At 39.4% G+C, this 26,551-nt stretch overlaps 2 protein-coding genes across 10 annotated transcripts in view; one reads left to right on the forward strand and one right to left on the reverse strand.

The window, feature by feature from the left end:
• Nucleotides 1-538: 538 nt before the first annotated feature.
• Nucleotides 539-2,473, forward strand: LOC128876030 (tropomyosin-2-like). Of its 2 annotated transcripts, XM_054122129.1 has the most exons (6): nt 539-778; nt 1,250-1,383; nt 1,517-1,705; nt 1,788-1,863; nt 1,938-2,070; nt 2,142-2,473. In XM_054122129.1, exons 1-6 carry the CDS (start codon nt 539-541, stop codon nt 2,222-2,224), a joined length of 855 nt encoding a protein of 284 aa, XP_053978104.1. In that variant the 3' UTR covers nt 2,225-2,473. The 2 variants fall into 2 exon arrangements, with proteins under 2 accessions (XP_053978104.1, XP_053978102.1); XM_054122127.1 differs by having other exon boundaries at nt 1,938-2,473.
• Nucleotides 2,474-2,576: 103 nt separating this feature from the next.
• LOC128876028 (cell adhesion molecule Dscam2-like) overlaps nt 2,577-26,551 on the reverse strand; it is a 156,378-nt gene continuing 132,403 nt past the window's right edge. For 2 of the 8 annotated variants that reach the window (XM_054122122.1, XM_054122123.1), the window contains exons 12-30: nt 23,484-23,603; nt 22,102-22,275; nt 21,582-21,732; nt 21,148-21,296; nt 20,923-21,054; nt 20,076-20,376; nt 19,138-19,316; nt 18,381-18,550; nt 18,155-18,293; nt 17,817-17,934; nt 17,292-17,743; nt 16,588-16,769; nt 15,984-16,377; nt 15,699-15,827; nt 14,415-14,567; nt 12,561-12,772; nt 12,122-12,275; nt 11,919-12,021; nt 2,577-11,615 (exon numbers count right to left, since the gene is read on the reverse strand). In XM_054122122.1, coding sequence (XP_053978097.1) covers nt 11,363-11,615; nt 11,919-12,021; nt 12,122-12,275; nt 12,561-12,772; nt 14,415-14,567; nt 15,699-15,827; nt 15,984-16,377; nt 16,588-16,769; nt 17,292-17,743; nt 17,817-17,934; nt 18,155-18,293; nt 18,381-18,550; nt 19,138-19,316; nt 20,076-20,376; nt 20,923-21,054; nt 21,148-21,296; nt 21,582-21,732; nt 22,102-22,275; nt 23,484-23,603 — 3,665 coding nt within the window. In that variant the 3' untranslated portion in view covers nt 2,577-11,362. Of the gene's footprint in view, nt 12,022-12,121; nt 12,276-12,542; nt 12,773-14,381; nt 14,568-15,698; nt 15,843-15,983; nt 16,378-16,587; nt 16,770-17,291; nt 17,744-17,816; nt 17,935-18,154; nt 18,294-18,380; nt 18,551-19,137; nt 19,317-20,075; nt 20,377-20,922; nt 21,055-21,147; nt 21,297-21,581; nt 21,733-22,101; nt 22,276-23,483; nt 23,604-26,551 lie in introns of all 8 variants that reach the window. The other 6 variants (XM_054122119.1, XM_054122120.1, XM_054122125.1 and 3 more) reach the window with 4 other exon arrangements.

Here is a 26,551-nt window from a genome sequence, read left to right on the forward strand (position 1 = left end):
TTGTTGAACGTGCTATTGAATACATTGTTAAATCTATTATAAAACTATATAGTTTATATATTGGAAAATATACTATGAAATATATTATTTATATATTAATTGTGTAATGAATTAAAATGTTGACAGTAATATATTTTCTCACGAAAAGCATTGTGCGATATTAATTATCCCGGAGTTCCAATAAGAAAACGCGATTTAATATTCATTAAATTGTATTAAATAATAAAAACTGGACAAATGTTGCAGTTGTTCCGTAGCATCACAGATAATGAGTCAAGGAAAATATTTGAAAATTTCAGAACCTCCGAGAAAACAGTTCTATAACAGCTCAAAAAACAACTAAAAAAATAATTCAATTATACAAAAATATATTGTTTGTTAACAAAGTAGAGTTTCTGTAATGCAACCGACGAACAAAGAAACCTATTAGTAATTTCAGTTTACGTTTTGTTTACTCTGGTAATTTCGTTAATACGATTGAATTTTCTCTGTCTCGATTTAGCATCGCGTCGAGACTCGGTGATCGATCGTTGCAGTTATGAACGCCATCAAGAAACGCCTGCAGACGCTGAAGATCGAGAAAGATCTGGCGATGGACAAGGCCGACATGTGCGATCAACAGGCGAAGGAGGCGAATCGACGAGAGGAAAAGCTGAGGGACGAGGTCCGAGAGTTGGCAAAGAAACTGGCACAGATGGAGCGCGACTTGCAGCTGAGCAAAGCCCAGTTGGAGAAGTCGATCAGAGACCTCGAGCAAAAAGAGAGCGTCTATATCGTGGTCGGTAATTTGTAACATGGTTCAAAATTAAAACCCGAATACTATACATTCATTTTTTAGTAAGCTTTAAAATTGTAAGCTTGTAAAGTTGTAAGCTTGTAAAGTTGTTAGTATTCGGATAGGTATTTTTATTGGGATAATTAATCGATTATCAGTTGCTGTTTTTGATCATTATATAGTCAAATTCGATTTTATTTAATTCTGAATATTCATGTCTCCAATATCATTGACGTCCAATAGATTTAATTGTAAAGAATGTTGGGCTTCAAACTTCATCAATAAAATTCAATGAAGTAGAAGCAATGATAATTAAAATTAAAATAGGAATAATTGTACAAATAATTTCAATATCACGATTTTTTAAAAGCTCCACCCTTTTCTTTTAACCATGTTTCACATTATTTCACATTTGATGATGTTTGAAGAACTCACGAATGATTAATAAAGATTGTTATTGATTTTTAACGATAGACTCAGTCGGAGCTGGCGATTTTGAACAGAAAGATGCAGCAGTGCGTTCAGAACCTGGAAAAATCCGAAGAACGTCGTCTGACGGCGCAGACGAAGTTGGCGCAGGCGATGGAAACCGCGGAGGATGCGAAACGGTTTGTATGTGCATGTTTGCATGTGTTTCGATAGAAAATGTCAGAACAATAAACGATTATTTTACATATCGAACGCATTACGTACTAGTAATTTCTAATTGAGATATTTAGAACCGGAAATAATGCGTTTCAGTATTTGTAAAGTGTTGGAGAACAGAAGCAAGCAAGATGAAGAGAGGATGGACCAATTGATGGCACAGTTGAAAGAGGCGAGGCTCATCGCTGAAGACGCCGATTCAAAATCGGACGAGATCTCTCGAAAATTGGCCTTCGTTGAAGACGAATTGGAAGCCGCCGAGGAAAGAGTAAAATCGAGCGAGGCGTAAGTTCGCCGAGTCAACAATTAAAGAATTATTTTCAGATAAAAGATGACAGTTCTACATATAACAGTAGTGAATTTTCAGAAAGATTATGGAACGAGAGGACGAGTTGTTCATCGTTGGTAACATATTGAAGTCGTTGGAAGTATCAGAAGAAAAGGTAATCTGTTTTTCGCAAATATATTTAATATAATTAATTGATTAACACTTTGCGATATTTTGGGACTTTCGTAGGCCAATCAAAGGGTGGAGGAATTCAAATCGCAGTTAAAAGAGTTGAAAGCAAGACTGAAAACCGCCGAGAAGAGAGCCATCATCGCAGAAAAGATGGTCAAAGTATTCTCAAAAGAGCTGGATGCAAGAGAAGGTATATTTAAAGATTTTCCATTTTCTTTATACCTTTTATGGATGCATACACTTCATTTTCTTGCTCTTCAGACTTCCTCTTCAGAGAAAAAGAGAAGTACAAGTACATCTGCGACGACATGGACTCCACGTTCGCGGAACTTACCGGATATTAGTCGAATTTTTCTGATACCGATGTGTACATGAATTTTTTTTTTTTATTAAAACTTATATTTAAACTATCGTTTGGTCTTACGTCTCTGTTAATTTGATCTTTGTAGCCATTTTTATACGGTTTTTAAAAAGGTACCGTTTTTAAAATTTTAAAAAAGGTAACAGAGGATTTGTTATTAGAGTATACAGATTTCTCTAAAATGAACAGAAAATTCTTATAACTAAGCTTTTAACTCTTTACGAAGTTTACACTTGAAGAAGATGCTCCCAAAAGATAATTTCGTCGCAAGTTCTAGAATACTCCTTAAATTAAACCAGGGGAGGGTTTGAAATAAATAGTGGTCGAAGACAGAGTTGTTTTATAGTACTTTACAGGATATCAATTTATTTGATCGATTCTACGATCGACACAATGCTTCGAAACGCCACACCACCGACTTAATACAGTTTTCAGCTGTGGCAAGATGGCCGTGTCGCCTCGTTTGCTACGCGATCGCGCGAAACACGGAGGAAATTTACGATTCTCGACGTTTAATAGCGGACACGGCCACGCCACAGTGTAGAATCTCGATACGCAGGCACACCCTCGACATTCGCGCCATGATTTCTCTTTCTTCATTTTTTACAACGATGCTAGTAGCAGTTACAATAATAATTGTTCGTTTGATTTGCTCACTCCCCACGCCTTCGTCCCCTCGCGAACGCGAACAAACCGGCGACGTAACTTCGAGTCCGTCGATTAGAAACGTGCACCATTTTTACGTTGTTTCAGTTTGTGCAATTTGTTAAAGTCATTAAAATTACTTTATATGCAAATGTTATATATTATTTTGTAGCATTTGAAAAGCTCTTATCATATTTAATTAGTAGCTACGTTAATTTATTTATCGTTTAATTTTTTTCCGTTTTAGTAAAATCATGGAAAGTTTTGAAATTCGAGTACTTTTACGTCATTACTGGAACCAAGAGCTTAAAGCTACTCGATATAATATTTCTTTTTTCCTGCTTCAGTAGCTTCAATCTCTTGCTTCCGGTAGCGACACAAACGTACTCGAATCTCAAAATCTTCCATAATTTTACTAACACGAAAAAAAAATTAAACGATACGTAAAGTAATGTATCTAATATTTAAAGATGAAAGAGCTTTTCAAATGCTACAAAATGATACGTAACACTTGCATATAAAGTAATTTTGTCTTAAAAAAATTGCACGAACTTTTGGTTCACCCTAATAATTCACCAAAGATTTTCTTGCAAGCAGATATTAATGAAATTGTATAAATATTCATAAAGGATCCAAGTGACAAGTAACACAGAGCACAACGATCGACTTTCAGACCTCGTTTGTTCGTTTATTTAGTATGCATGCACCCCCATTTCGCATCACTATGTATTACACCAGTGTACTTTGAGACTTTTAAGCCTTTCTCTATTTTTTTCTGGATTTCGAATGGTTCGAATCGTTAATTCACCTCTAAGTCGTATCATTTGGCTTCTGATATCTTTCCGTTGCGCATGATTACGTGAACGCGGGTGTAGTACAACGCGTTAAGTGTATTTCGAGGTGGTCCAAGTTACGTCACTGCTTTAATTAAAACGTAACGCTGTTCGCAGCATCGCGAGGAGATCGTTTGATCCAACGATGAACGCAGAGAAAATTATTGGCAGTAGGGTCACATGTGTCCGAGGAATCCCTGGCTCCTGTTCGGCACCGAGCAACGTATGTCGATGACATATAACTAAACGAAAGTTAACGACAAACTCGACGAACGCTTAACGTCGCAGTTAGAACTCTCCCATTGTTCTGCTTACTTAAAATTATTCAATTTACAAATATCCTTCATGTCTTCCATATACAAAACAATCTTCCCCTCATATAACGTCTTTCTTCAAGTGGAACACAGTGTCTTCAAGCTTGAACTGTTTCATGTCTTCACAGTTACACGTGTGTAATTATACACGATGAAATGTAGTCACAACAACACTTTACAAGTATCGCCATGTATATTTATAAAAGATTTACCACGATCTTCAGAGGTGAATCCACACTTCCAGATCAGTGATCCCTAGACTGCGGATTTATATGCATTTATAAAAAATTTGAATGTGCAAGAAATTGCAAATTGCACACAGTATACAATAATATAAAGAAATAGTGAAAGAAAATTCATATTGTCATATGTGCGGAGTAAAATAAATTCCTATTTAGGTTCAATTTTTGTAAGTACGTTTGCAAAGATTTGATTTCTGCACAATAAATTCGGCATAAAATTCATTTTAACCTTGATTTTTTCAAAGACAAACATTTTTCATTAAATTTTATTGCTGTTATGTTGCTCGTCAAAAGGACGAAAAGTAGCCTTAACGAGAAAAGAAAAGGAAGAAAATGAGAGAATAGACTAAACGATGTACAGTAAAAACTCTAAGCTTCGTTAATGCCAACTTAGATCCACTTCAAGTTACCAAACGATTTTGCAAACTAGTTACAAACTGATGATAAATATATGGAGCTGAACGCGCACGCCCTGCACAAGCTTGTAAATACGCAAAATTTGCAAATAAATCGACGCAAGCGTTCGTCGTCTGGGTGAAATTTCTTTCTAACGATACAACTATCCGCGCGGATATCTCGTCAGGGATCCAGGGATTCCCAGAATCGGAAAACAATCGGATATCGAAAGAACCTGGTTAAATGTACGCAGTCCTTGTTCAGCGGACGTCAGTCGGTCGGTGACCTAAGAAAAAATGTACAAAAATGTTGTCGTCCGATAAACGATACCCGCTTCCCGCACAGGATCTAACGAATCATAATCGAACTCTACGAGTTTGATTGACGTGCTTTCTCGTATATACACTCATGTATGTATCATATGTATGCGCTTACACGCGCTTTAAGTACATATATATATATATCTATATATATATATTTATATAAATTTATATATACGTATATCTATGCCATAGTCTTCGCAGTGTCGCGCACACTTCCGGGAACTTAGCTGTTCGAATCACTGAAAACAACGCGAAAATAAAGTCGTCGATAATCGTTCTCGAATTGCCACGATTCGTCGTCGAGCACGGATTTCGTAAAATACATCGAAAAAACGCTTCTAAGCCTACGGTCGATAGGAGATTTCGTAAAATTATTGTTACCGGAAACAGGAAGTTGGCCGCGGATATTTTTTGGCACTTTCGAGTAATCTGCGGAATGGCAGTGTCGTGGAAGTCTTGGGAACCAGAGATGGGCAAAATTTTGTTCGTTTTATTTTTCTTAAACGGAATCTTTGCACTTTCACGTAAAATTAATCAAACGTACATCTAACCATGTGTGTTTTATTAAAAAAAAAAAACAAAATTCTTTATTCTCTTTCGGGAAACCCTTCAGTTCGTAATTTTTGCACGTTGTTTTTATCTAGTTAAGGAATTTGCCCATCTTTGGCGGGAACGTGATACAGATACGCGCTTAGAGGCTAACCGATGTTTATTTTTACTTTCATCTCAGTCTGAGGGAACGTTCGAATTCGTTGCGGGTCGCTCGGACTGTTCGTTTGTTCTTTTCGATTTCTCGAGTCCGACGAGATCGATTACGTGCTTCGATTGCGAGCTGGAATCCCATGGATTCGAAATCGCGCGAGATGGGCCACCAGAAACCAAAGGTTTGGGTTCGAAGACGGTGTAGTTATATCGAAACACGATTTACATAGTTATTATTAACATCATTTTTCTCAAGAGTAAGTTGTTTCGTAGTTATTACGGTTCTTTTAGTACACGCTTCTTTCTCATAGATATTCTTAAAAAAATGTACGATCGTGTACCGTGATCTTGAACTTCAAAGAGTTAGAATTAAGTGTAATTAAATGTACGCTTTATTTTCTTCTTTCATTAAGGATCTCACGATCTTAAACTTCAGTTAGAATCAAGGGACGAAGTCTTAAAAGTGTACATTTCATTTCCCTCAGTCATTCTATATTGTTTTTAATACTAAAGTTGAAATTTTTAATAAAATCGGAGTATATGGAAGAATATCCGTAGGAACATATTATTTTGTTATCAGTTTTAGTAGCAAGCGCAGTCATAGCACATCGATATTTTTCAATATACTAAACACTACAAATCTACCAATATTACACGAAAAATCCATCGAGTAACCTTATTGTATATCCTAAAAAATTCAGCCCCAAAAGGTAACGAACTTTTGTTCAGTAATTTTCTAACACTCTCAATGCTACACGATACAAACTTTTCAAACTTTTATTTCGCTCTGACACGATACGAAGCTAAGTACATGTAAAGTCCTCTAAAAAGCTTCAGGAATACGTTAATCAAAAATTCGTCTCAAAAAGTTGAACTAATTACTTCGGAAAATATGTATAAAGCTAAGCACAGCTGTCGTAATTATAATATAACGTCACGGATAGAAAAATGAAAAAATGTCCCCAAAGGAGCGCAGAGATGGGAACCGTTCATCCAGCTTCTGTCACTCACCATTTTCGTAACATCTTCGAATCCAAGAGGTATCTGGAGTGGTCCGTTTGGCTCCTGGTGACTCATTCCGCACGTGAGAATAAACTTTCAATGATCGCAGTCTTAATCTGCGAGATACGATTTCAACGATTTAATTGGAAACAACTATCACGGCGATTAACGCGCGCCTCGTGAAGCGTTCGGCGCGATCGTCTTCAGCGCGCTGAACGACGCCGAAGCGGAGGTACGTGCGCTTAGATTTAGAAATAGTTGGCGAGCCTTAAGTTAAAAGTGCGCGACATTCGAAGGGGGACGCGGTTTAAACGGTAAACCTGTCGTCGAAAGAGACGCCTTCGACGTTAGACTAGCGTTTCGTCGGCACGGAAGAAATGTACAGAGTGGGAATTAGTCCAGCCGCTCCAGACTAAAATACACAGGACCCGGGAAACATTTTTATCGAGCCGACTCTCGCATATACTTTCGTTAAGTCGTTGTAAGTCGCGTGTCAAAAATTCCACGATTATAGTTGCGCAGATATTCCTTACAGGCTCGACAGGTGTAACGAGTCCATGTTACGTGGATATTTTTCAAAATTAATGGGCTTCTCGTAAAAATTGTTATAACTAAATGTAAAGTTTCCTTTCATACACCTTTTTTTTTTTATAGAAAATCTCTTTATTTTTATTTGCGTAAGAACTATTCTTGCAGCGAATGCAATAATTTTTTCGACAAAATAATAATTCTTAGACCTCTCGAGAATTATAAAAAATTCAGTGGAATTGTTTCTTTATCATTCGTAACGTTTAAATTGAAGTAGGTACAAAGATTCAGCTCGATAAAAATATTTTCGTAATCAAACCTAAAGAGACTGGACTAAGAGGAGCGCGCGACGGCCGATCGTACTTCGCGTCACTCCGCACAGAAATAATCTCTTGTTGGTAAGAAAAGAACCGACCCTGACATCCTCCCTCTCCCCTCTGGATTTTTATCCACTTCTTCAAGATGACAGTTTACTCCTACGTCCGAGTTATCAACAGTTCAAATTTCAACAATAATTGAGGACGTGTTCAACAATTATTTCAGTGCGATTCAAAAACAATGGAAAATACAAAGAATTAGTTCTATTATAAAATTTTCAACGATTTTTACATGACTTTCCAATTCACTTATACTTCAAAAATATGTGCTTCAAGAATATGTACTTAAATTTGCAAAATGTCTAAAGTTGAAGTTTAAGTAGTATTACCACATAAAAATGAAAAGAAATTACTCTCAATATTTTACGCGTAACAAGGACCCCAATTTACCATCCCGAATGAAAAGTTTAAGGAAGAAGAGGAGCAGGTTCGGGACTTCCCTTGCCAGAGACGCCTTAGGATTAATAACGGACTTAAAATAATCAACGGTGTTAGACGTACGTATAAACTTTACAATGCAACAGAGCCCAACCCTCGCGACGATTCGTCTCTGTGACGAACGTCGCGTTCTGATAATCGTGTTCTAATATTCCACGAATACTCCAAACAGCTGTGTATACTGCCAAATCAGCTCACGGTCTCGCACACTCATCCCGATTCTAATACCATGCACGCACTGGACACAGGTGAGCACGGTTATGCGAGTAGCAGAACGACGTCGTCGATTCGCTTGGCGAAATCATTGGCTCTTGAAGACGTGATCAAACGGAGAGCAAGAAAAATCAGTCTTTGAGAATCGAAAGGACGATCCTCTCGTTCGCTAAAAGCGTCTTCTGAGTCTGCTGTGATTCTTCGACGTGAGAAAAAATATATACGTTCATTCGATAGTTGCAGGTTTTTATATTAGGGGGAGCGAAAAGTAATCAAGATGTCTTCGGCTTGGAAATGTTTTTCAATGAAAAATCGAAGGACTTTTTTAAAAAGGGAATCGAACTAAATATGTAAATATTATTTAAGATTTCTTTAAATGTTTCTCGCCAGTAGAAGACAAATTTTGGTTACTTTTCGGTTCTCCTAATATCGAGTGAATATTTCAGTAGATGAACTGTCTTTTATCTGACTGCGATCACAAACTTCGTCAAAAATGATATAAGCTCTAGAATTTTAATGTTACTGAATAGAAAAGTGTTGAATTCAATTATTCTTGCATTTAAATAGAAAAATAGACGAATCTCCAATATTTTAAAAATTCGATGGCAGAGATTCAAGTTCTTATACATAATTGAATTATTTTAAATAGAAAAGAAGAAATGAATATTCGGTACAGGTATTTGGCGCATACTCTAAATAATTCGTGAGACGTATAAACATCGCGATACTATCTATACATGTAAATAAATTTTATTTCTCGAATCGTGTACCGTGTTCTTCAACCGTGACTCTTGCAAAATGAAATATTGCTTAAGAACAGTAGTTCCGAAGTTACATCACGTCGCAACGAGAGATTAGTCGATAACGCGAACTCATTGAAAGCGAGCAACGGAACGCTGTTGCAAAAAATAACGATTGACTTGTCTAGAATCGATGAACGAATCGTGTAGGCCAGCGTGACCAAAATAAACGGCTGCCAGTCAGTACGCGCCTAGCAGTGTTAAATTGCTCGACCCGCGGCAATTAATTACGCAATGATAAACCTCACCAACTTCGAACGAACGATTTCCCGATCGAGTTTTATATTCTCCTATTGTTTCGCTGTTAGCATAGATTTCTCTATAATTAACGATTACAATACCTCCATTTATCAAAGCTTCAACCCTTTTGAGGGTTGAAGCCATCTTGAACGCGTAAAGAGCTATATTCAATCATTTTTTATTCGAAAACAATTGACTCGATAGAAGATCCGTTTACTAGGGTTCGTTACACATATATTGAATAATGAAAATATAATTTTTATTCAGATTTTTTAAATAAAATTTCTTTAAAATTTAAAATAAAGTTTAGAAGCGTTCAAGCGATGGCTTTTCCCCTCAAGAGATTTGTCCCTTGTGTGAAAGGTATATTTACATATTTTCATGTACCAAATTCGAACGAAATCTTTTTACGAGTTGATTTAAAAATTTAATTGTAACTTTTATAAGTCAGGAAGATGACTTCAAAACAAAAAGTCAAATTTGTAAGCAGCTTGAGATTATTAAGTAGCAAAGGTGTCATCCTATAATTTGCCACATACTACACGGTTTGTTCCCAAGTTTTTTGAAGTATAAAAAGCGTTCATTAGACGACGCTCGAAGGGAATTCCGAACATCCCTTTCAATTTGAACGTGATATACCACGAAATTCGAGACGGCGTCGTTCTCCACGACCTCCTGGTGCTCGAAGGACTTTCCCGTGCTCTGTACGTACGATTAAGTCTTTGGTCTCGAATGGGTCGCCCGCCGGCAAACGAGTCGCAGCGGTCTGAGCAAATTGTCGTTTGGCACGCACTCCTACACGCGATCAAACTCATTCAACCTCGGACCATTCACTCGTCATGTCCACGCACGCACGGTTGTAATATCTCGTTACGTCAAGGATAAAGAAGAGGAGTCGGGACCATCGCTTGTGTAAAAGGGAGAACGAAAGATCAGCCTTGGGAGAAAGTTTGTAATCCTCTTGGATCGGATGCCTTTGCAGTTATAGGCTTACCGGGTGTCGTGAGTTTTTATAAAACACATGGTACAATTATTGTTCATACAGGGTGTTTCGTACCTTTTCGGCAAGATTAAAGAAGCATGATCTACGAGTGAAAATAAGAATAAAATGTTGTACGAAGTTTGTTTATAAACGATTTGTTACGATATTATAAGCAAATATTTAGTGTAATTTCACGTTATGGGGAACGCTAGAACAGAAGGTGTACAGCAGTAAATACACGCGAGGTATTAATTCAACGAATTATTAATTCAGTTGCTGAAATGCAGCAAAATCCTCAAGAAATTCAGAAAGTAATTCTATATTACATCGGTGTCAAGTTTGTATGAATGCAACAGGTGGTCAGTTTGAAAAATTCTTGACGATCCTCGTACGTTAAGAAATATCTCGTACAGACAAAGTAAACGCAATATACAGGCTACGTTCAATATTTGCCCATAATATCGTAACAAAGTGTTTATAAATAAACTTCATTTTTTTCATGTCTCAACACCCTGTATAATAGTTTAATCAAGAGCAGGTCAGTTTTGTTCCACATTGTCTTCTATCAGAATCGAAATAAATAGTTTCACGTCATCGATGCAACAGTGATTTATGTTTGTCCAACAATTTCTTCTTTTACTGCAACTCAATACTATTCAAATTCTATTTAACCCAGGACTGATTCTTCCTTCTCCATGCTACACAAACGATACGATACTCTCGACGACTCCTCGTTATCCGCGAACGATTCACCGATTTCCCAGCAACGAATATAATTTAATTTTCACCTATAATCGACAGAGAAAAAAAGGTTGAACGGACGAGCGCGTGCTCGTTGCCCGTCCCGTTCTTCTTTCATCGTTATTATTATTTATTATTATTTCCTTTTCTTCCAATTTAACCTAACCACGTCGAAAACCGTCGACGGGACACCAGATAGAAGGATTTATTTACCTAATTGTTTTGGACCACGGGGCGGGAAGGAGGGGAGGGGGTCGTTTTCATTTTCTTTTCTTTTCTTTTTCGGCCCGTCATGGAGACGCGCGGGAAGTGCAAGGTGAGGCACAGGGGAAAGAGGAAGGCGAATTAAACGGCGATTGAGTAGTCGGAGGAAGGATTATTTTGGGTGCTCGGCCTTGACCAGAGAGAGCTCCTCAGACCGAGTTTCAGCTTCTTCAAGGAGTCGATGTCGCACTCGGCCTCGCTGAGCTCCGGCCGATCGGAACGGTCGCCGTTCCCCGCCACGACGTTCCCCTGATTGCCACCTATGAACGTGGTCTCCGCGACCGATATCGGTGGTAACAGTGTGCGTAGCGAGCTTCTGCTGGGAACATGCCATCTTACGGGACAGCCAAACGTACCGGACTTTACTACAGAGAGAATATACCACCTACGGGATCTTAAACTTTAGAATTCTAATTATGAATAGAGGTGCTTCTTCTTGAATTTTTTTTTCCCTTGAACTCTGGCGATAATAGCCTTCGCAAACTTTGCATGCTTGTTTATGGATACCTCGAGAAGGCAGGTATTTTTTGTTCGCGAAGGAATATTCGTTGAGGAAATTTATGAACCCGAAGAGCTTTGATGATATAAAATAGGTGACGAGTTTTTAAGCATAGTTATTTTTTTTTAATATTGTTACCTAGATCGTCCTCTTCGAGGAAGCGACTTCTGTTCTGACATGGGTGAGATGTCCGATGAAGTGCTCGACGTACCGTGATAAATGAAGTCGGAAACGGCTCGAACTGAAAGAAATTTTTCAAATATTAAGGTAGATGCTTTTGTTCTAAGATATGGGCCTTTACTTTGGCGGACCATAAATTGTTAAGTTTTAGAGAAACGCACTGTGTTTGAGTTTGCCAGGATCCAGTTGATTGGAAGACTCCGTGCGAGAGCTCGTTAGTTGATCCGGGTCAGACTCGCTCTCGTCGCTCTCGACGTCGCCCGGAGTTTGTTGCTTTCTCTGCTGCCGTCTCCTCGACGAAACGCTCTTCATGCTCTATCGACACACACATGTTCAATGTTTTTATCATTTGACAATTCTTACACAATTCCTACGAATGTATGAATCGTAGAACTCGATCGAGAAGTCTTGGATGTCTAACAGGGGTGCATTTAGGACTGAACCATCATCGCCTTTATCCCTTTCTACAGGCAAATCAGATTGAATTATTATTGCAAAATGTATATTGCAATACTGTTCATTCAGGATGGAGATATCGGATAGAGTTAGAAGTTAATTGGCAGTCTTCACAGCGTGTTCAACCTTTGCATGGTGACGTACCGCCGCGGCAGGTGGAGGGCTCGCACACCCTTCGGTCATGGCGTGCTCGTGATACATGAAGCTGTGCAGAAGCGTGTTGTTCGGATGGAGACCTGCCGCTGAAGCTTCCGCCGCGCCTCCCAGTCCTCCCAGCCCTCCCAACCCTGCCAGGCTTCCCCCGCCACCCTCCGAAAGCTGGAACGTAGCGTACGGCGAGATGTCCTCCGCTGTCTCTGTAACCCATCAGCGGCATTGCCTACCTTTCAAATCGCGTCGGTATTACTTGGTTAGGTGTGAATGGATTTCGAGCTCTGGATCGGAATTTAACATTCCTCTTTTCTCTTTCATTGGTTTTGAGGCGATCCGGGTAATGTTAGGTGTACAAATTAATTCTCAGCACCCAGCTTCCATTGATCATAGAATCAGTTAGTAAATGAATTCTTCTACGTTGTTTATTTATTTTTAAGTGCGATCTATTACCTTTTCAACCCCTTTCCACCGAGATAATATTTAATATTCGCCTGAATATTAATAAGAATTAGGATTCAGAAGAAATATTCATTGAAGACATTAATCGTGAAGGTATTTGTTCGAGTGGTTGGTTCACCAAGAACTTATAAAAGATAGTTAAATAACTCATGTATCATTTGTGAATTTGAACAAAAATTTTTAAAGTCATTACCCACGAGTTTTTCGTCGCGAGTAATAGCGAGCTAATGGCGATGAATAAATTTCTACACCTAATACTTTTATTCCTCAACGTTTCAGTTCTGGATCTCTTCTTGAGACAAGAGTTTACAAAAGAATAGTAAATGAGAACCGAATTTTTGTTGTAAGCCCTCGTCTTTTGAAGAGGGCTAGTATTACCGTGTCGAAACGTTGAATTGCTCCAAAACTAAGAAATGTTACGTCTAGTTTGTTATTCAAGACCTTGAGCAAAGAAAGAGAGCATTGTGAGTCCTGTTTTCTTGAGAATAATGCAAACAAATTACTGACGATACGAGGAGTCCTTTTGCTCGAAGAAGTTATCACGAGGGCCAGTGGCGCAACTACAAATCCCAACTTCGTAATAAATAAAACACAAACTAAATATTGGTTAATTTCTGATTATATTTTTAAACTAGACACATATAAAATAAATTATATAGAGAATGTCCGTTGCTTTACTAGAATTATTTAACAGGGACATTTTGTTTAGTTTGTTAAATATTTTTCTACATGGTTACATGGGCTCATGGTTACTTTTACTCCAAAACATATTGTGTTAATCCTATTGAATTTAACACAAGGCCTTAAAATTACTGGTTAAAATAATCATATCTGAAGGGATTAAATTACGAGAGTTTGATACACCTTAATAAAAAGAGAAGTATTTCATACATCCATAATCACAAAATCTCTGACACTCGTGATACTTTCTCCGAGCGAAACGATTCATCCGCGTACACCGTACCGCATGCTTTGAAACTTGCATCTGGTCTCTAATGCTTCGTCTCTAATCGTTCGTTCGAACATTGACACGCTGCTGTAAGGGATCGCTATGTCTAAAAAATGAGAGAAGACAGCCAATGGAGATAGAAGCGATGCATAAAAAAACGCTCAACAAAACACATCCGTGATAACGTGTGACTGTATGATCGGCGCATTCAACGATGATACGATGTGACCGCGTAAAAGGCGCAAAGAAAACGTACGATATCCCGAGAGTATCTAGGGTCGCTCGATGGAATGAAGACGTGATAAAATAAACCATCCTCGCTGGTGAACTGCAATCGATCGCTAGCGGTGAACCCGCCGGAACTGCGCTACGCGTGCGACTGAACAACAATTATAGTACCAAACCTGGCTGCCGTCCGTATCGTAACAAAGGTTCACCTGGAATCTTGTCGGGCCCTCCGCCCGTATTCGCAGCCTGCTGTAAAGCCACCTTGTGAATGGTGGCGTAGTAACGCTCCCTTTGGGTCTCCGCGTTCTGTTGATTCTCCTGGGTCTCCTTCATGGGGCGCTGGACTCTGTCCCCGAGGTACCCTAATATGTTGCAGAGGAAACGAATTGTCACGCACTGTGTTCAATGTAATCATGGTTGATTTTAGGGGACGGAGCGCTGTAACATTTGTTACAAATCGATTTTTGTTGAATTTCTCAAATGATGTACGTTTCAAGAATGTGGTGTCGAAATTTAAAAAAGATGTATCTGGTTAAAGTTACAGCTTTGGGTTTGGGACAGTGTTAACTCGATCGAAGGCTATTGAAATTTCAAAGAGGCACAACATTGTCAAATTCAAGATAAAATTGGTTTGGTTTCCATCTCTCAAAAGATATATGTTTCAAGAGTTTTGTGTCCAAATTTGAAAAAGAAATCTCTAGAATTGCTATAATTATAACTCTGGATGTACAGCAGTGTTAAGCATACAACACAAGGCTATTGAAACTTCAAAGAGGCACAACATTGTCAAATTCAAGATAAAATTGGTTTGGTTTCCATCTCTCAAAAGATATATGTTTCAAGAATTTTGTGTCCAAATTTGATCAAGAAATCTCTAGAGTTGCTATAATTATAACTCTGGATGTACAGCAGTGTTAAGCATACAATCGAAGGCTATTGAAATTTCAAAGAGGCACAACATTGTCAAATTCAAGATAAAATTGGTTTGGTTTCCATCTCTCAAAAGATACATGTTTCAAGAATTTTGTGTCCAAATTTGATCAAGAAATCTCTAGAATTGCTATAATTATAACTCTGGATGTACAGCAGTGTTAAGCATATCATCGAAGGCTATTGAAACTTCAAAGAGGCACAACATTGTCAAATTCAAGATAAAATTGGTTTGGTTTCCATCTCTCAAAAGATATATGTTTCAAGAATTTTGTGTCCAAATTTGATCAAGAAATCTCTAGAATTGCTATAATTATAACTCTGGATGTTCAACAGTGTTAAGCATACGACCGAAGGCTATTGAATCTTTAAATGCATTTACATCAAAGCGAGACTTTATTTTTATATACGTATTAATGTCTTCCTTCTTTACAAGCAGTTATCTTAAAAAAAAACCAACCATGCAAACACTATTTTGACGTATTGCATTTAAAAATACGTTCTCCGAGTTTTTATTGGAAAATTGAACAAAGTCAGCCCATTTTAATAACAATTCAACTTACTGTTTCGCCAGCGGAAGGCAACGATGGACACAGCGACGAGCAACGCGAATGTGGCCACGATCAGAGGCAGAATCACCTTCACGTCCGCGTAAAACGGAGTGGCCGACGCAATTCCACGTTTCGATAGTTCTGCGGGTGGCGGTTCTGCAAAGTTTCAGGAACACAGTGCTTTTGGATATAATTGTTTCAACGTAAAAACGAATCACCAGCGGAAACGTTCTCGTCTACTTTCATCCTATCGGCGCACGCTCTCTGTAGAAGCTGTAATTACACATCCAAGCTTACCGCCTTCCTTCGTCAACGTGACGAACGTGAACTCCGCTTGATTGGTTCCAGCGACGTTATGCGCCTCCACCTTCAGCTGGTAAACGGAACTCGGCTGCAGATTCGTCACGACGAAACGTCGCTGCATTTTAACGCTGTTGGACACCAGTGTCCAGTGGAACTCGTTTATGGGCCTGTATTGGATCACGAAGTAGCGGATGGGGCAGCCATTGTCTGGCCACACGTGAAGCCGAAGAACCAACGTCGTCGAGTTGGGACTGAGGAATGCTGCTGCGGGTGGTATGCCTGGCGCCTGGCCTTGAGTTCTAACCGAAAGGACCGGCGAGGATGGGCTGCTTCCAATTTTGTTGTGGGATGTCAGGTAGAGTTGGTAGGTATTTCCGCAGAGGAGTCCCTGAAAGTCGAGCAAGTGCTGAGTTATATTTCTCTGTGGTACAAGGTGAAGAATTTGGTTGGCGATTTGGAAGCTCTCCTGCTTTTTAAAATCAACGTCATTGTTATGTATCGAAGGGAGTGACTAAAGTGGGTTGAAATCGATCTCTGGAATTTTTTCTTCGTGAAATTGTTGATTCGAAGAGTGAATTTAAAGCGAAGTGTCTCTTACCTTCAGTTCATGGCTAGTGGCGTGTCGAGACAGTTGCAGTTCCTCCAGGTTACCATGAGTCGTTCGATAATGTAACGTGTACCCCGTGAGTGGGGCACCACCGCTATGCCCAGGCTTCCAATGCAACAAAATGCTGCTCGACGTGGAACTTGTTACGTAAAGAACGGGCGCACTTGGCGGTACTACAAGCAGACGAAACAAAGTTACGATATTAAGATTGAAAATCTTTTTATTTTCGAACGGCCGGAATTCATGTCCTGCTATATGGTGAAAAATGCTGTGAGGCGATGAAATGGGTGGGTAGTAACAGAATAAATATGACCTGTTACACAGCTTGGAAAGTGGGAAATGCTATGAAGATAGAGAAGGACAGCGAATAAAGAAGAGAACGCACAGTGTGATATTTCAGCGATCTATCGAGACAAGACTTATGTCGAGTCGCACTCCATATAGGAATGCAAAGGGTTAAGGAAGGGAATCAAGAAACTTAAAGTCAAAAAAACGAAAAGCCTACTTTATTGAAATGTTTAAAAATGAATCCCTTTGGACAGAATTGTCTTAAATTTATAGAATGAAAGTATTAATATTTGATTAGTGATACGAGTAGAAGCTAAATCCAATTATTGAATTTTATATTCAACCGTATTTACAACCGTTCTACTCTTCTAAGTAATGAATATTTCAGAAAGATCTCCTCAACTCACCCTGTACAGTTAACGTGTAATGCAACTTGTCGCTGCCCTGAGCGTTCTCCACTTGGCAAGTGTAATTTCCGCCATCTTGGGACTGTAGATTCGACAGGACGAGCTCTCCCGATGGCAGTATCTGTATGTTTCTGGTTGTATCCGTACGAATTTGTTCTGTGGATCCCTTGTACCACTCTCTGGTGGGATCGCCAACCGCGTTGCAGGACAGGGTGGCGGATCCTCGCCAAGGTCTCACTACGTGGCCCCCGAAAGAAGTGATTCTCGCTGGCACGCGATTCGTCGGGACTTGCGCAGCCACTCTGGAACTTTGACCTTCGCCTACGCGGGTGCTACCGGTCACCCAAAATTGATACTCTACGTGTTGCTGTAAATCAGTCGCCTCGAAATAGGTGCTCGTGGCTGGCAGTGTTCTTTTACCGTGATTCAGTTCCTCCCTACCGTCTACGACCCTGAGGAATAATACATTCTCGTAGACATCGAACGACGGACATACGATCCGAATCTCGTACTGGTTATCGGTACCTGGTGTATAGATTGTATTTCGTGATGACTCCGTTGGGTTCAAGAGGAGGGAGCCAAGAGATGAAGAGCGCCTGTGGCGAACTAACCACTACTTTTATGTCTGCTGGACTGCCTGGCACTGTGGATAAGAATACGAATATTGTTATATCCTCTGTACAAGATTATCAATAATATATTTATCTTGATATACAGTGGGTTCGTTTGATGGATCTCTTAGGATCTTCATCTTTTGTCTGAAAGGTTTTTTCGTATCGATGATAGTTTAGGTGTTAACTGCTCTACCCTGTATAGTAGATTCTCAATGTTAGATTCGAAATTGGCATAATGAGAAACTTTACCATCTTCTTCGGTTTGGCAGTAAGTTACTGTTGTGGGAACTCCGTCCCCAACTCTCGTGAAAGCCAGCACCTGAATGGTGTAGTTCGTGAACTTTCTCAGGCCCGTGAGGACGGTGGTCAGAGCGCTGGTCTTGCGAACCTACCAAAATATTCAGGTTAAAGAGGTCGGTATACCGCGTTGTATGTCGACGATCTTGTTTCTCTATTTATATGCTTGTCACGGTACCTCCATTTCATCGACGCTGCGCCAAACGTCTGCCAAAATCGGCTCGTAATGTAGTTTGTATCCTTGTATGATACCGTTGCTGTGCGTGTTAGGAGGTGGCTGCCACGATACTTGAAGAGATTGCGAGGTGAGCGCAGCGCATCTCACGTCTTCCGGCGGCGCGCTAGGAACTGCCAAATAAATTCTAGTTGCATGAATAGATTCGTAAAATACAGAGTTGTCGAAAGGGGTCTTCGGCATTTTGTTTTTCGATCAAATGTATTCTCTATATTATTTTAAATGTAAGTAACAAGTGAAGGTAAATGTTGTTGACTTTAACTGCATCGGAGTGTTCAATATTTTTTTAACTCTGTCTAAAATATTTTTCATTAAGCGTGATAATATTGACGTAAATCGAAATGATAGCATCTAGTGAACCACCCTGTATTCATATCACACACTGATATCTAGATTGTGGATTTTCATGCATTTATAGGAAATTTGAATATGCAAGAAACTGTAAAATACACACAGTATGCAATAATATAAAAAAACATTGAAGGTAAAGTTTATAATATTTGCAGAATAAAATAAATTCCTTTTTAGATTCAATTACCGTACGTAGGTCAACGTCACCAAGCTGACAAGCTTGACAAAACAAAATCTCAAAGTCCCCTTTGGAGAACTCTCTGTACTTTTTTGTCTTCGTGCTTTTGATGTTTCTCTGTCAGTTTGATTGTTTTTTTTTTTTTTTTTTGAGTAGGAGAACGTTTCTCACCGTCTTCCAGCGTCTGCGTGAGCAAAGGTTCCGAAAGTGGCCCAGACCCAACCTGGTTGTACGCTTGAACTACCAAAGTGTACTTTGTGTAGGGTCGAAGACCTACCAGACGAAGTTCCGCGCCCCCTTCGTCCCCGTCGCCAGATACGGAGCTGAAGTTGTACGAGGGATTCGCAGAGCTGAAAGAGGATTCCCAGCGTAATGAAGTGCCGAACCGTTTGGTGTATTTCGAACTATCTACGTAATTAAATTCCGTGGCATTATAAAATATTCACAACAGAAGCACGCCTTAGCCCACTTTAAGCTACTTTGGACATTTTTAATAAACGAATACGCTTAGGCAGACAATTTCGGGACGGAGGGTGTCTGAAACTTGGCACAGGAAAGGGGTCGCGACTCTGATTAAACTCGTTTTCTTAGCTGGAACTTCCGAAAGTGTGTTCGAATTATTTCTGCCCATGAAACTCAGCTATGTTACTTGTGCACGTTTTATTATAACTCCGGGGAAATTATCTCTGAAGAGTTTCTGGCCGACGAAGTAATCCTCATTGTCTGTAAGGACTTTCAAATATTTAAAACTTGAACATTGTCTAAGTAAGACTGTATAAGAGAGTATATTATATTATATTATATTATATTATCTTGGTAACTAAATTCAATACGGTTGTTGAACTTGGATGAAAAAATGTTTACTCTTGTCCTCCTTAAGGATAACAAATTTCTACGTGAAGTAAATTGAAAAACTTACCAAGTATACTTTAAAGCACACGTAAAATATTTTCCAGGTTGGAAGAAAATTAAGTAAATTTTTCTGTTTAAACAAAAATCACTGAGAACATTTTTTACAAGAACGGGGTACAATTATTCAGTGAATTTGTAGGCTTCACTTGAAGTAGGATCAGCGTGGGAGATTTACTAGCCGGGTTGAATGCGATTACCTAGTTTCTCTGTATCCAACGTTGAATCCCTGGATGTCTCCGTGTCTCAGTTCAAGCGCGGGTGGCGACCAAGTGATTAAGATTTCAGACGAGGACAGAGCCCTCGCTGTAAGATTAATCGGTGGCCCGGCGGGTCTTTGTGGCTCGGTTCTGACGACTAGCTCTGCAGAGGGCACCGATCTGCCAGCTGGACCTTCAGCAATTACACGAATAGTGTATCTAGTAGCTGGTTTCAGCTCGTCTATGAGGGCAGCGTATGGGAGAGGCGGTCCGGTGAATTCTTGCTGTTGCCACATTCCACCTTTCACGATACAATTAATTTTAAATTAATTTTCAATGGTTGAAAATTTATACTACAAATATTGCATGATCTGGGTTATACTTGAGTTAGATCTAAGCTATGTTTGGAGCTATAACAACGAGTAACTGAATTTGTAATGCTCCTAGAACTAAATGACTTTAATAGCTTTTAAATGACACGAAGCAGACTTTTCTCATTTAAATTCATAAATGTTGTTTTCTCTATGTTCCCAAATTTTCAATGGTTGAAAATTTATACTATAAATATTGCATGATCTGGGTTATACTTGAGTTAGATCTAAGCTATGTTTGGAGCTATAACAACGAGTAACTGAATTTGTAATGCTCCTAGAACTAAATGACTTTAATAACTTATAAATGACACGAAGCAGACTTTTCTCGTTTAAATTCATAAATGTTGTTTTCTCTATGTTCCCAAATTGGATACAGTATTTAATAAAGGCTTAATCCTACAAGTCTTCAGCAGCTTTTAATTTCAAGAACACAGGATCATCAAAGCCTCAACGAACTATAAAATAATGCTCACCATCGCCTTCTTTGTATTGCAGAATATATTTGGTTACTTCGCTGGTGTCCTGGGATTTATGCTGCCATTTCACGTTGATGCTTCGACTGGCAACCATTGCGGTTTCCAAATTATTTGGCGGCAGTGGTGGCTCTGCAATGGAACAAAATTTCTTCGTTCTTAGCGAACGATTCTCGTAGATATCATTTTCTCCTCGCTACGATACGGTTTTGTTGGTTATCGTACCTTGCACGAGGAGTTGCACCAGCTGCTGATCGCGACCATAAAGATTGCTCGCCTGGCAAAAGTATGCACCGCTGTCGGACGCTTCGGCGGAGGAAATTTGTAACTGCGCTATCACGCCGTCTGGTGTTACCTCCCGTTTCACTGTAACCCTTCATTAAGATATTCGTAAGAAATTCAATTACGCAATAAGTATTTACCAAGGTGAATTTAATTTTGAATTCTGAGAGTTAAGGTATGAGAATGTTTCACTTTAAGTGCGTGTTTAAAAAAATATTGACTGAAAATTTGGAATGAAAGTCATCTAAGTTTCCTTGTTTGGAGAATGTATGAAATGAGTATTATGTATTTTCATTGTATATTTTAGGTACATTATCCTCTAGCTTCTCAATAATGTCACAGTCTCGTTCAAGAAGATTTACGCTTATTAGCTTTACCGATAGTTCGTTGAAGGGTTTAACTCGATTTTTCCGCCCTTCAGCCACGTGACAGTGACAGGCGTGTCACCGTGTACCTCGCAGTGCAACGTCGCAGTGTCGCCCTTTTTCACAGTGACGAGTCTCGAAGGAGCCGCAAAATACGGCGATGCTGTCGAAGTAATAAAATATTATAATTCACAAAATCCTCCACCGCATCTGCTTCTATTATTTTATTGCATTAACTCTTTAAACTATAATAACATGTGAGCCTCGCGGTATAGAATTTGCGTCTAACACGAAAAGCACGAGTCAAACACGTCTTATGAAAGGTTAGATCGCAAAGGGTTAGATAACCAATTTACACGAATTTCTGAAGAACGTATGTACCCGTATGAAAAAAAAGGGTAATTAAATAATTTGATAATTTTTCGGTAAAAGGATACCGGTCACCTTCGAAAAATGCACCAAAATCGCTTGAATTTGAATTATTCTAGGTGTACGTGATGCCTAAAGGCTTAATCAGAGTTTGCATACTCACAATTAACCTTCAACTGGACCACCTTTCCAATGCCGCTCCCAATGCCGTTGCTGGCTTGACAAAGGTAAAATCCTTCTCTGTCTTCTTTCACGTGTTGCAACAGCAGCGTACCGTTACTCAGAATTTTCGTGTACGCTCTTTCCCGCAACTCCTCGTATTCACCGGATTTGCTTCCTGCGTGGCAATGATGACAAATCGTTAAGAACCGCGCTAACACGGTGCAAATAGGGGTATCACCATGGCTTAAGTAATAGGATTCTGAGTAAGAACTTAATAGAATTGACTATTAATGGTCTCAAGATCTAATCTAGAGCAGACTCGATGGGGTGGTTTGTCCCCAATGCATGGTCAAACTGTCATTACATCGTGGGGATAGAGCTTGGGGCTTGGGGCAATCAATTCACTTCCTCGTTATTTTGGGGTGGTGCTTCAGACCTTCGCAGACAAACCACATCGTGCCCTATTCAAGATTGCAATGATCAGCAATCTGCTCTAAACTTCAAGCAGTTTATTTTACTTCAATTAGAAAAGCGTTAAAAGTAGTCGTTAAAGACTACGTCGTGGACTTTTTTCAAATTTTATTTACTTTTAATATTATATTAACACGTCGACTGCCATGGAGGTCACCGGTGGCCGACGACAACGTGGCGGCAATTCTTGTTAGCGCCATGGGCAAACCACGTAAAATGCGCGCGGCAGTCAACGTGTTAATTATTCTTTCACTTCACTTTTTAATTTTTAGTTTACCTAGGATTTTTATCAATATATCCTTTGCACTTCGTATCATATTAATTACATTTTTACTTCGTTTTTCTCCCTGTATCTCGCACCTGGCTAAATATTTTGTTTGCTCTGCATATCACATTAATGATGTCATAACATTTGTTGATTATACATGTAAATTAATCCTCCTTCTCAGAATCAACGTATAATTGTTTATTCATGTACAAATCCGATATCACGGCGTATGAAACCCTATGTTAAATAAATACAGGGTGCAACGTGTCAACCTTTATAACTTCCAAAATATGCGTTGCACGGAAAAATGTTATATACAAAAGTTACATGGTTTAAAAGGATACGCTACATAGTGCATTCATTTTTTTCACAGGTGGAGACGTTTCGGAGATTTAAAGAACAACTTCGTTTTTTTAAATAGAATACTATATTTTTCGTACAAAAATATGGTAGAGTATCGAATTCTGAATAGAAAGGTATCGACCTTTATTAGCCCTAAATGTAATAGGTAACAAGTTGATTACTTGACTACATGAAAATTTTCATCGCGTAATATGAAGTGGGAGATTCAACCTTATCACAGATTCCCATGGCTTAAACGCTCTGTCTCGTTATCCACCCTGAATATTAAATATTTTTCTCACCCGTAGCTTTCTTCCAAACGATGGTGGGTGTGGGCACACCCTGGGCTTGGCAATGCATAGCCACGTGCTTGTTCCTTTCCACGCTAACATCCACGGGTTCCACGATCCATCGCGGCGGCACTGGAAACCACCACGCTAAGCTTTAAACGAATCCGCCGTTGGTCTCCAGTCTAATATATTTCTTTTTTTTTTTCACTGGTCGTTAGCGATTCAAAGACAGGTACGTCGTGAATAGAGTCGTGAAAAGCGCGGTCACAGAAGGACAAGCTCGTCGACGATGCGCCGCGATCGGTATAAACAGACACCGGAATCGCTATGTACAACGAGAAATACACTGTACAAAAGTAAGGAAAAATAAATAAAAAAAAAAAGGAGAGAGAGAGAGAGAGAGAATAGAAACGGTCGCCATACGTCGACGAGTGTCTTATCGTTCCTTCGAATGCAATCGTGGCTCGAGACGAATGTTTGCAAACGCGATCAAAAACATCGACATAACCGCGCTGTACAAATTTTGACGATCTCAAGTTTCCGTTGCTTATAGGGTGGATGGCAATTCACGTTCATGAGAATAGTGACAGAGACATTAAGACAAAGTGAATGAAGGTACGTGGGTTTCGGGGTACAGTATGGAGGTGGGTTCACGTGGTCGATGCGAGGCGCCCTCTTCGTCTAGATTCAATGAAGGCGTTCCTGCGACGCTGCATTCTCGATTGATCTTTCATCGCGGATCAAACGACCGGACTTTTGCTTCTACGGAGGGATCGCCAGTAAGCGGTTCGATTCGGTAACACCATGAACGTACAATGATAACCCATTCGATCAAAAAACGAACGACCAAAAAAGAAAGAAAAAAATAGAAGAAAAAGGAAACAACCAGAGAACGAAACAGTCAAGTGGTGCACAATAACGAAGCTGTATCTATCGAGACTCTGTAACGTGACTAGCCTATGCTTGTAAAGAAAAGAGAAAGAAAACGAAATCGCCACTAATTGTGCAATCGTCTAATGCGTAACTGCCCGGACGTGTCGATTCTCGCTGTGATCTTTGTACGTCGGTACGCCGCGCATCGACCTGTCGAGAGTTATTTTTTTTTTTTTTCAAGGTATTTTGTCTTTTATTCGGGTGTACTGTTTGGCGGGTTCTACTTTTTACGGTGGTGAAAAACGCTGCACAAGCGAGATACTGTGAGTGGGAGTTCCAACGTTTTACAAGACGGCAAATACCGGCCACGCATTTAACGCGTGCGACAATATAATATATATATAGATATATATATGTACGTGTAATATATCTGTATGTAGTGTGCGTGTTCGGCAGAGAGTACGTGTGTGCTATACTCGTGAAACAAGTAGAACTCTCGGAAGAAAAGGCGCATAATATCGGATCGGGACGTGTAGGGGTTACGGAATGAGAGCATGTCGGCGGAAGTCCGAAAGATATATCGTGGAGAGGCGAATAATAATATATATATGTATATATAGATATATATAAGTACCCGCTTCTAACGACTAGTTCGACGAATACGAATTTAATTAATAATAAATACGTACTACTAGCCTACATTACCGTGTCGCGTGGAAACATCGGGGCACGCGTTTGTTTGTTTGAAAAAATCGTAATTCTAATGTCGCTACGATTTGTGGACACTCTCAGAAGATCGTTGAAATTTTCTTCGCGATTGGTTTCGAAGAATGAAACGCAATGGAGGGTACACGGTTCGGTAGACGAATGTCTCGTCGCGTTCTCGGTGCCCCGCGGTTCCCTTCGCGGCAAAGGAAGATAAAAAAGAGCGTGACAGATAGTAAAGACAGTGAGAGATCATGCAGAAGTGTAATTAAAAAAGGTTGCCTTCCAACGAGCCCAAAGGAGAGCCAGCGCATAGGTTGGTGAAGATTATTTTTTTTTTTTGTTGTTGTTGGTCGTGAGCAGAGTGGCGCGTGCTCGTTCTCGGGTGATCAAATAACACTTAAGTATAATAGGTAAGTTTAAATATGTACAGAGAGAGAGAGAGTGAGACAGACAGATAGAGCGAAACACGTAAGGTTTATGCAGACAGAAAACTTCATCGCTACATACTTAATAGAAGAAAAACATGCAGATAATGTGTGTAATGCTCACATACACGCACGCACGCAGGCCAGAGTTTTCATATCTTTTTTTTTTGTTTTGTAATACAGATCGTTTCATTCTTTGTTAATTTTTGCTGGTTGGTTGGTTGGTTGCTCCGGTTAAAAAATGAGTAAAATAAGGATAGGTGCAAACTGTTACCTTTATTATTCGGTCAAGTCAAGCAAACCTCGGGGGGTCCACGAGATACCGACGCATTCCCAGAGAGCCAAAGCAACGTAAATGTAATACACACTGTGTCTGAGGGAGGGAACCACGGGATAAGGGGATCGTGGAGAATTCTGATGGCTAAGGGAGTATTCGCGATGAACCGCGTGATCTCGCTGGGAAAAACAGACTTAATCTTTTCCTTTTTTATTTTTCTGCAACGGACAATTAAGTGAATTGTACCAGGTTTTATTGAGATTTTGTTCATTTGATCGTCTTTAATCCGGGCGAGAACGCTTCGATGAATAACGATTGGTGACGCAGGATTCGAGTTAGTAAGCGTTATGGCATGACGATGGTTAACGGACGATGATAACGATAATAATGAGGGAGGATTCGATGGATTCTTCGGGATGTAGCGTTTAATCGGGTTCTTTGGGACGGGCTTCGACCTCGACGACATTTATATCGTTAAGTGAAGTGATTTTTGGATTTTTTATTTGTATTTAATCATCAGAATTACTTGTTATTCGTCATGCCAATTTTAATGCGCAAAAGGTATTCTCTTCCAAAAAGGCAGTTTGTAAAATATACAGACGTGTGTATATTCGAAATGATAGATCGAGGGCTTTTAAAATAGGTCAATCGAATAATTGATTGGTAGAGAGAGAATTTCTCTTTCTCCAAATATTCGCAATAATTTTATTCACTTTTTTATATCTGACCATTCTATACTTTCAACAGTACTCAGAAATAATACTGAAAGTATTAAAACTGGCAATTAAAACAAATTA

This window comes from Hylaeus volcanicus, chromosome 4 (assembly GCF_026283585.1).
Source record: "Hylaeus volcanicus isolate JK05 chromosome 4, UHH_iyHylVolc1.0_haploid, whole genome shotgun sequence".
NCBI classification, from domain to species: Eukaryota; Metazoa; Arthropoda; class Insecta; order Hymenoptera; family Colletidae; genus Hylaeus; species Hylaeus volcanicus.

Bases quoted from the DNA above. Each gene is read 5' to 3' on its own strand.
- LOC128876030 (XM_054122127.1), top strand. From the start codon at position 539: ATGAACGCCATCAAGAAACGCCTGCAGACGCTGAAGATCGAGAAAGAT. The intron at 1,384-1,516 runs GTTTGTATGTGC...AATGCGTTTCAG, and splicing joins ACCGCGGAGGATGCGAAACG to TATTTGTAAAGTGTTGGAGA. The intron at 1,706-1,787 runs GTAAGTTCGCCG...GTGAATTTTCAG, and splicing joins AGAGTAAAATCGAGCGAGGC to AAAGATTATGGAACGAGAGG.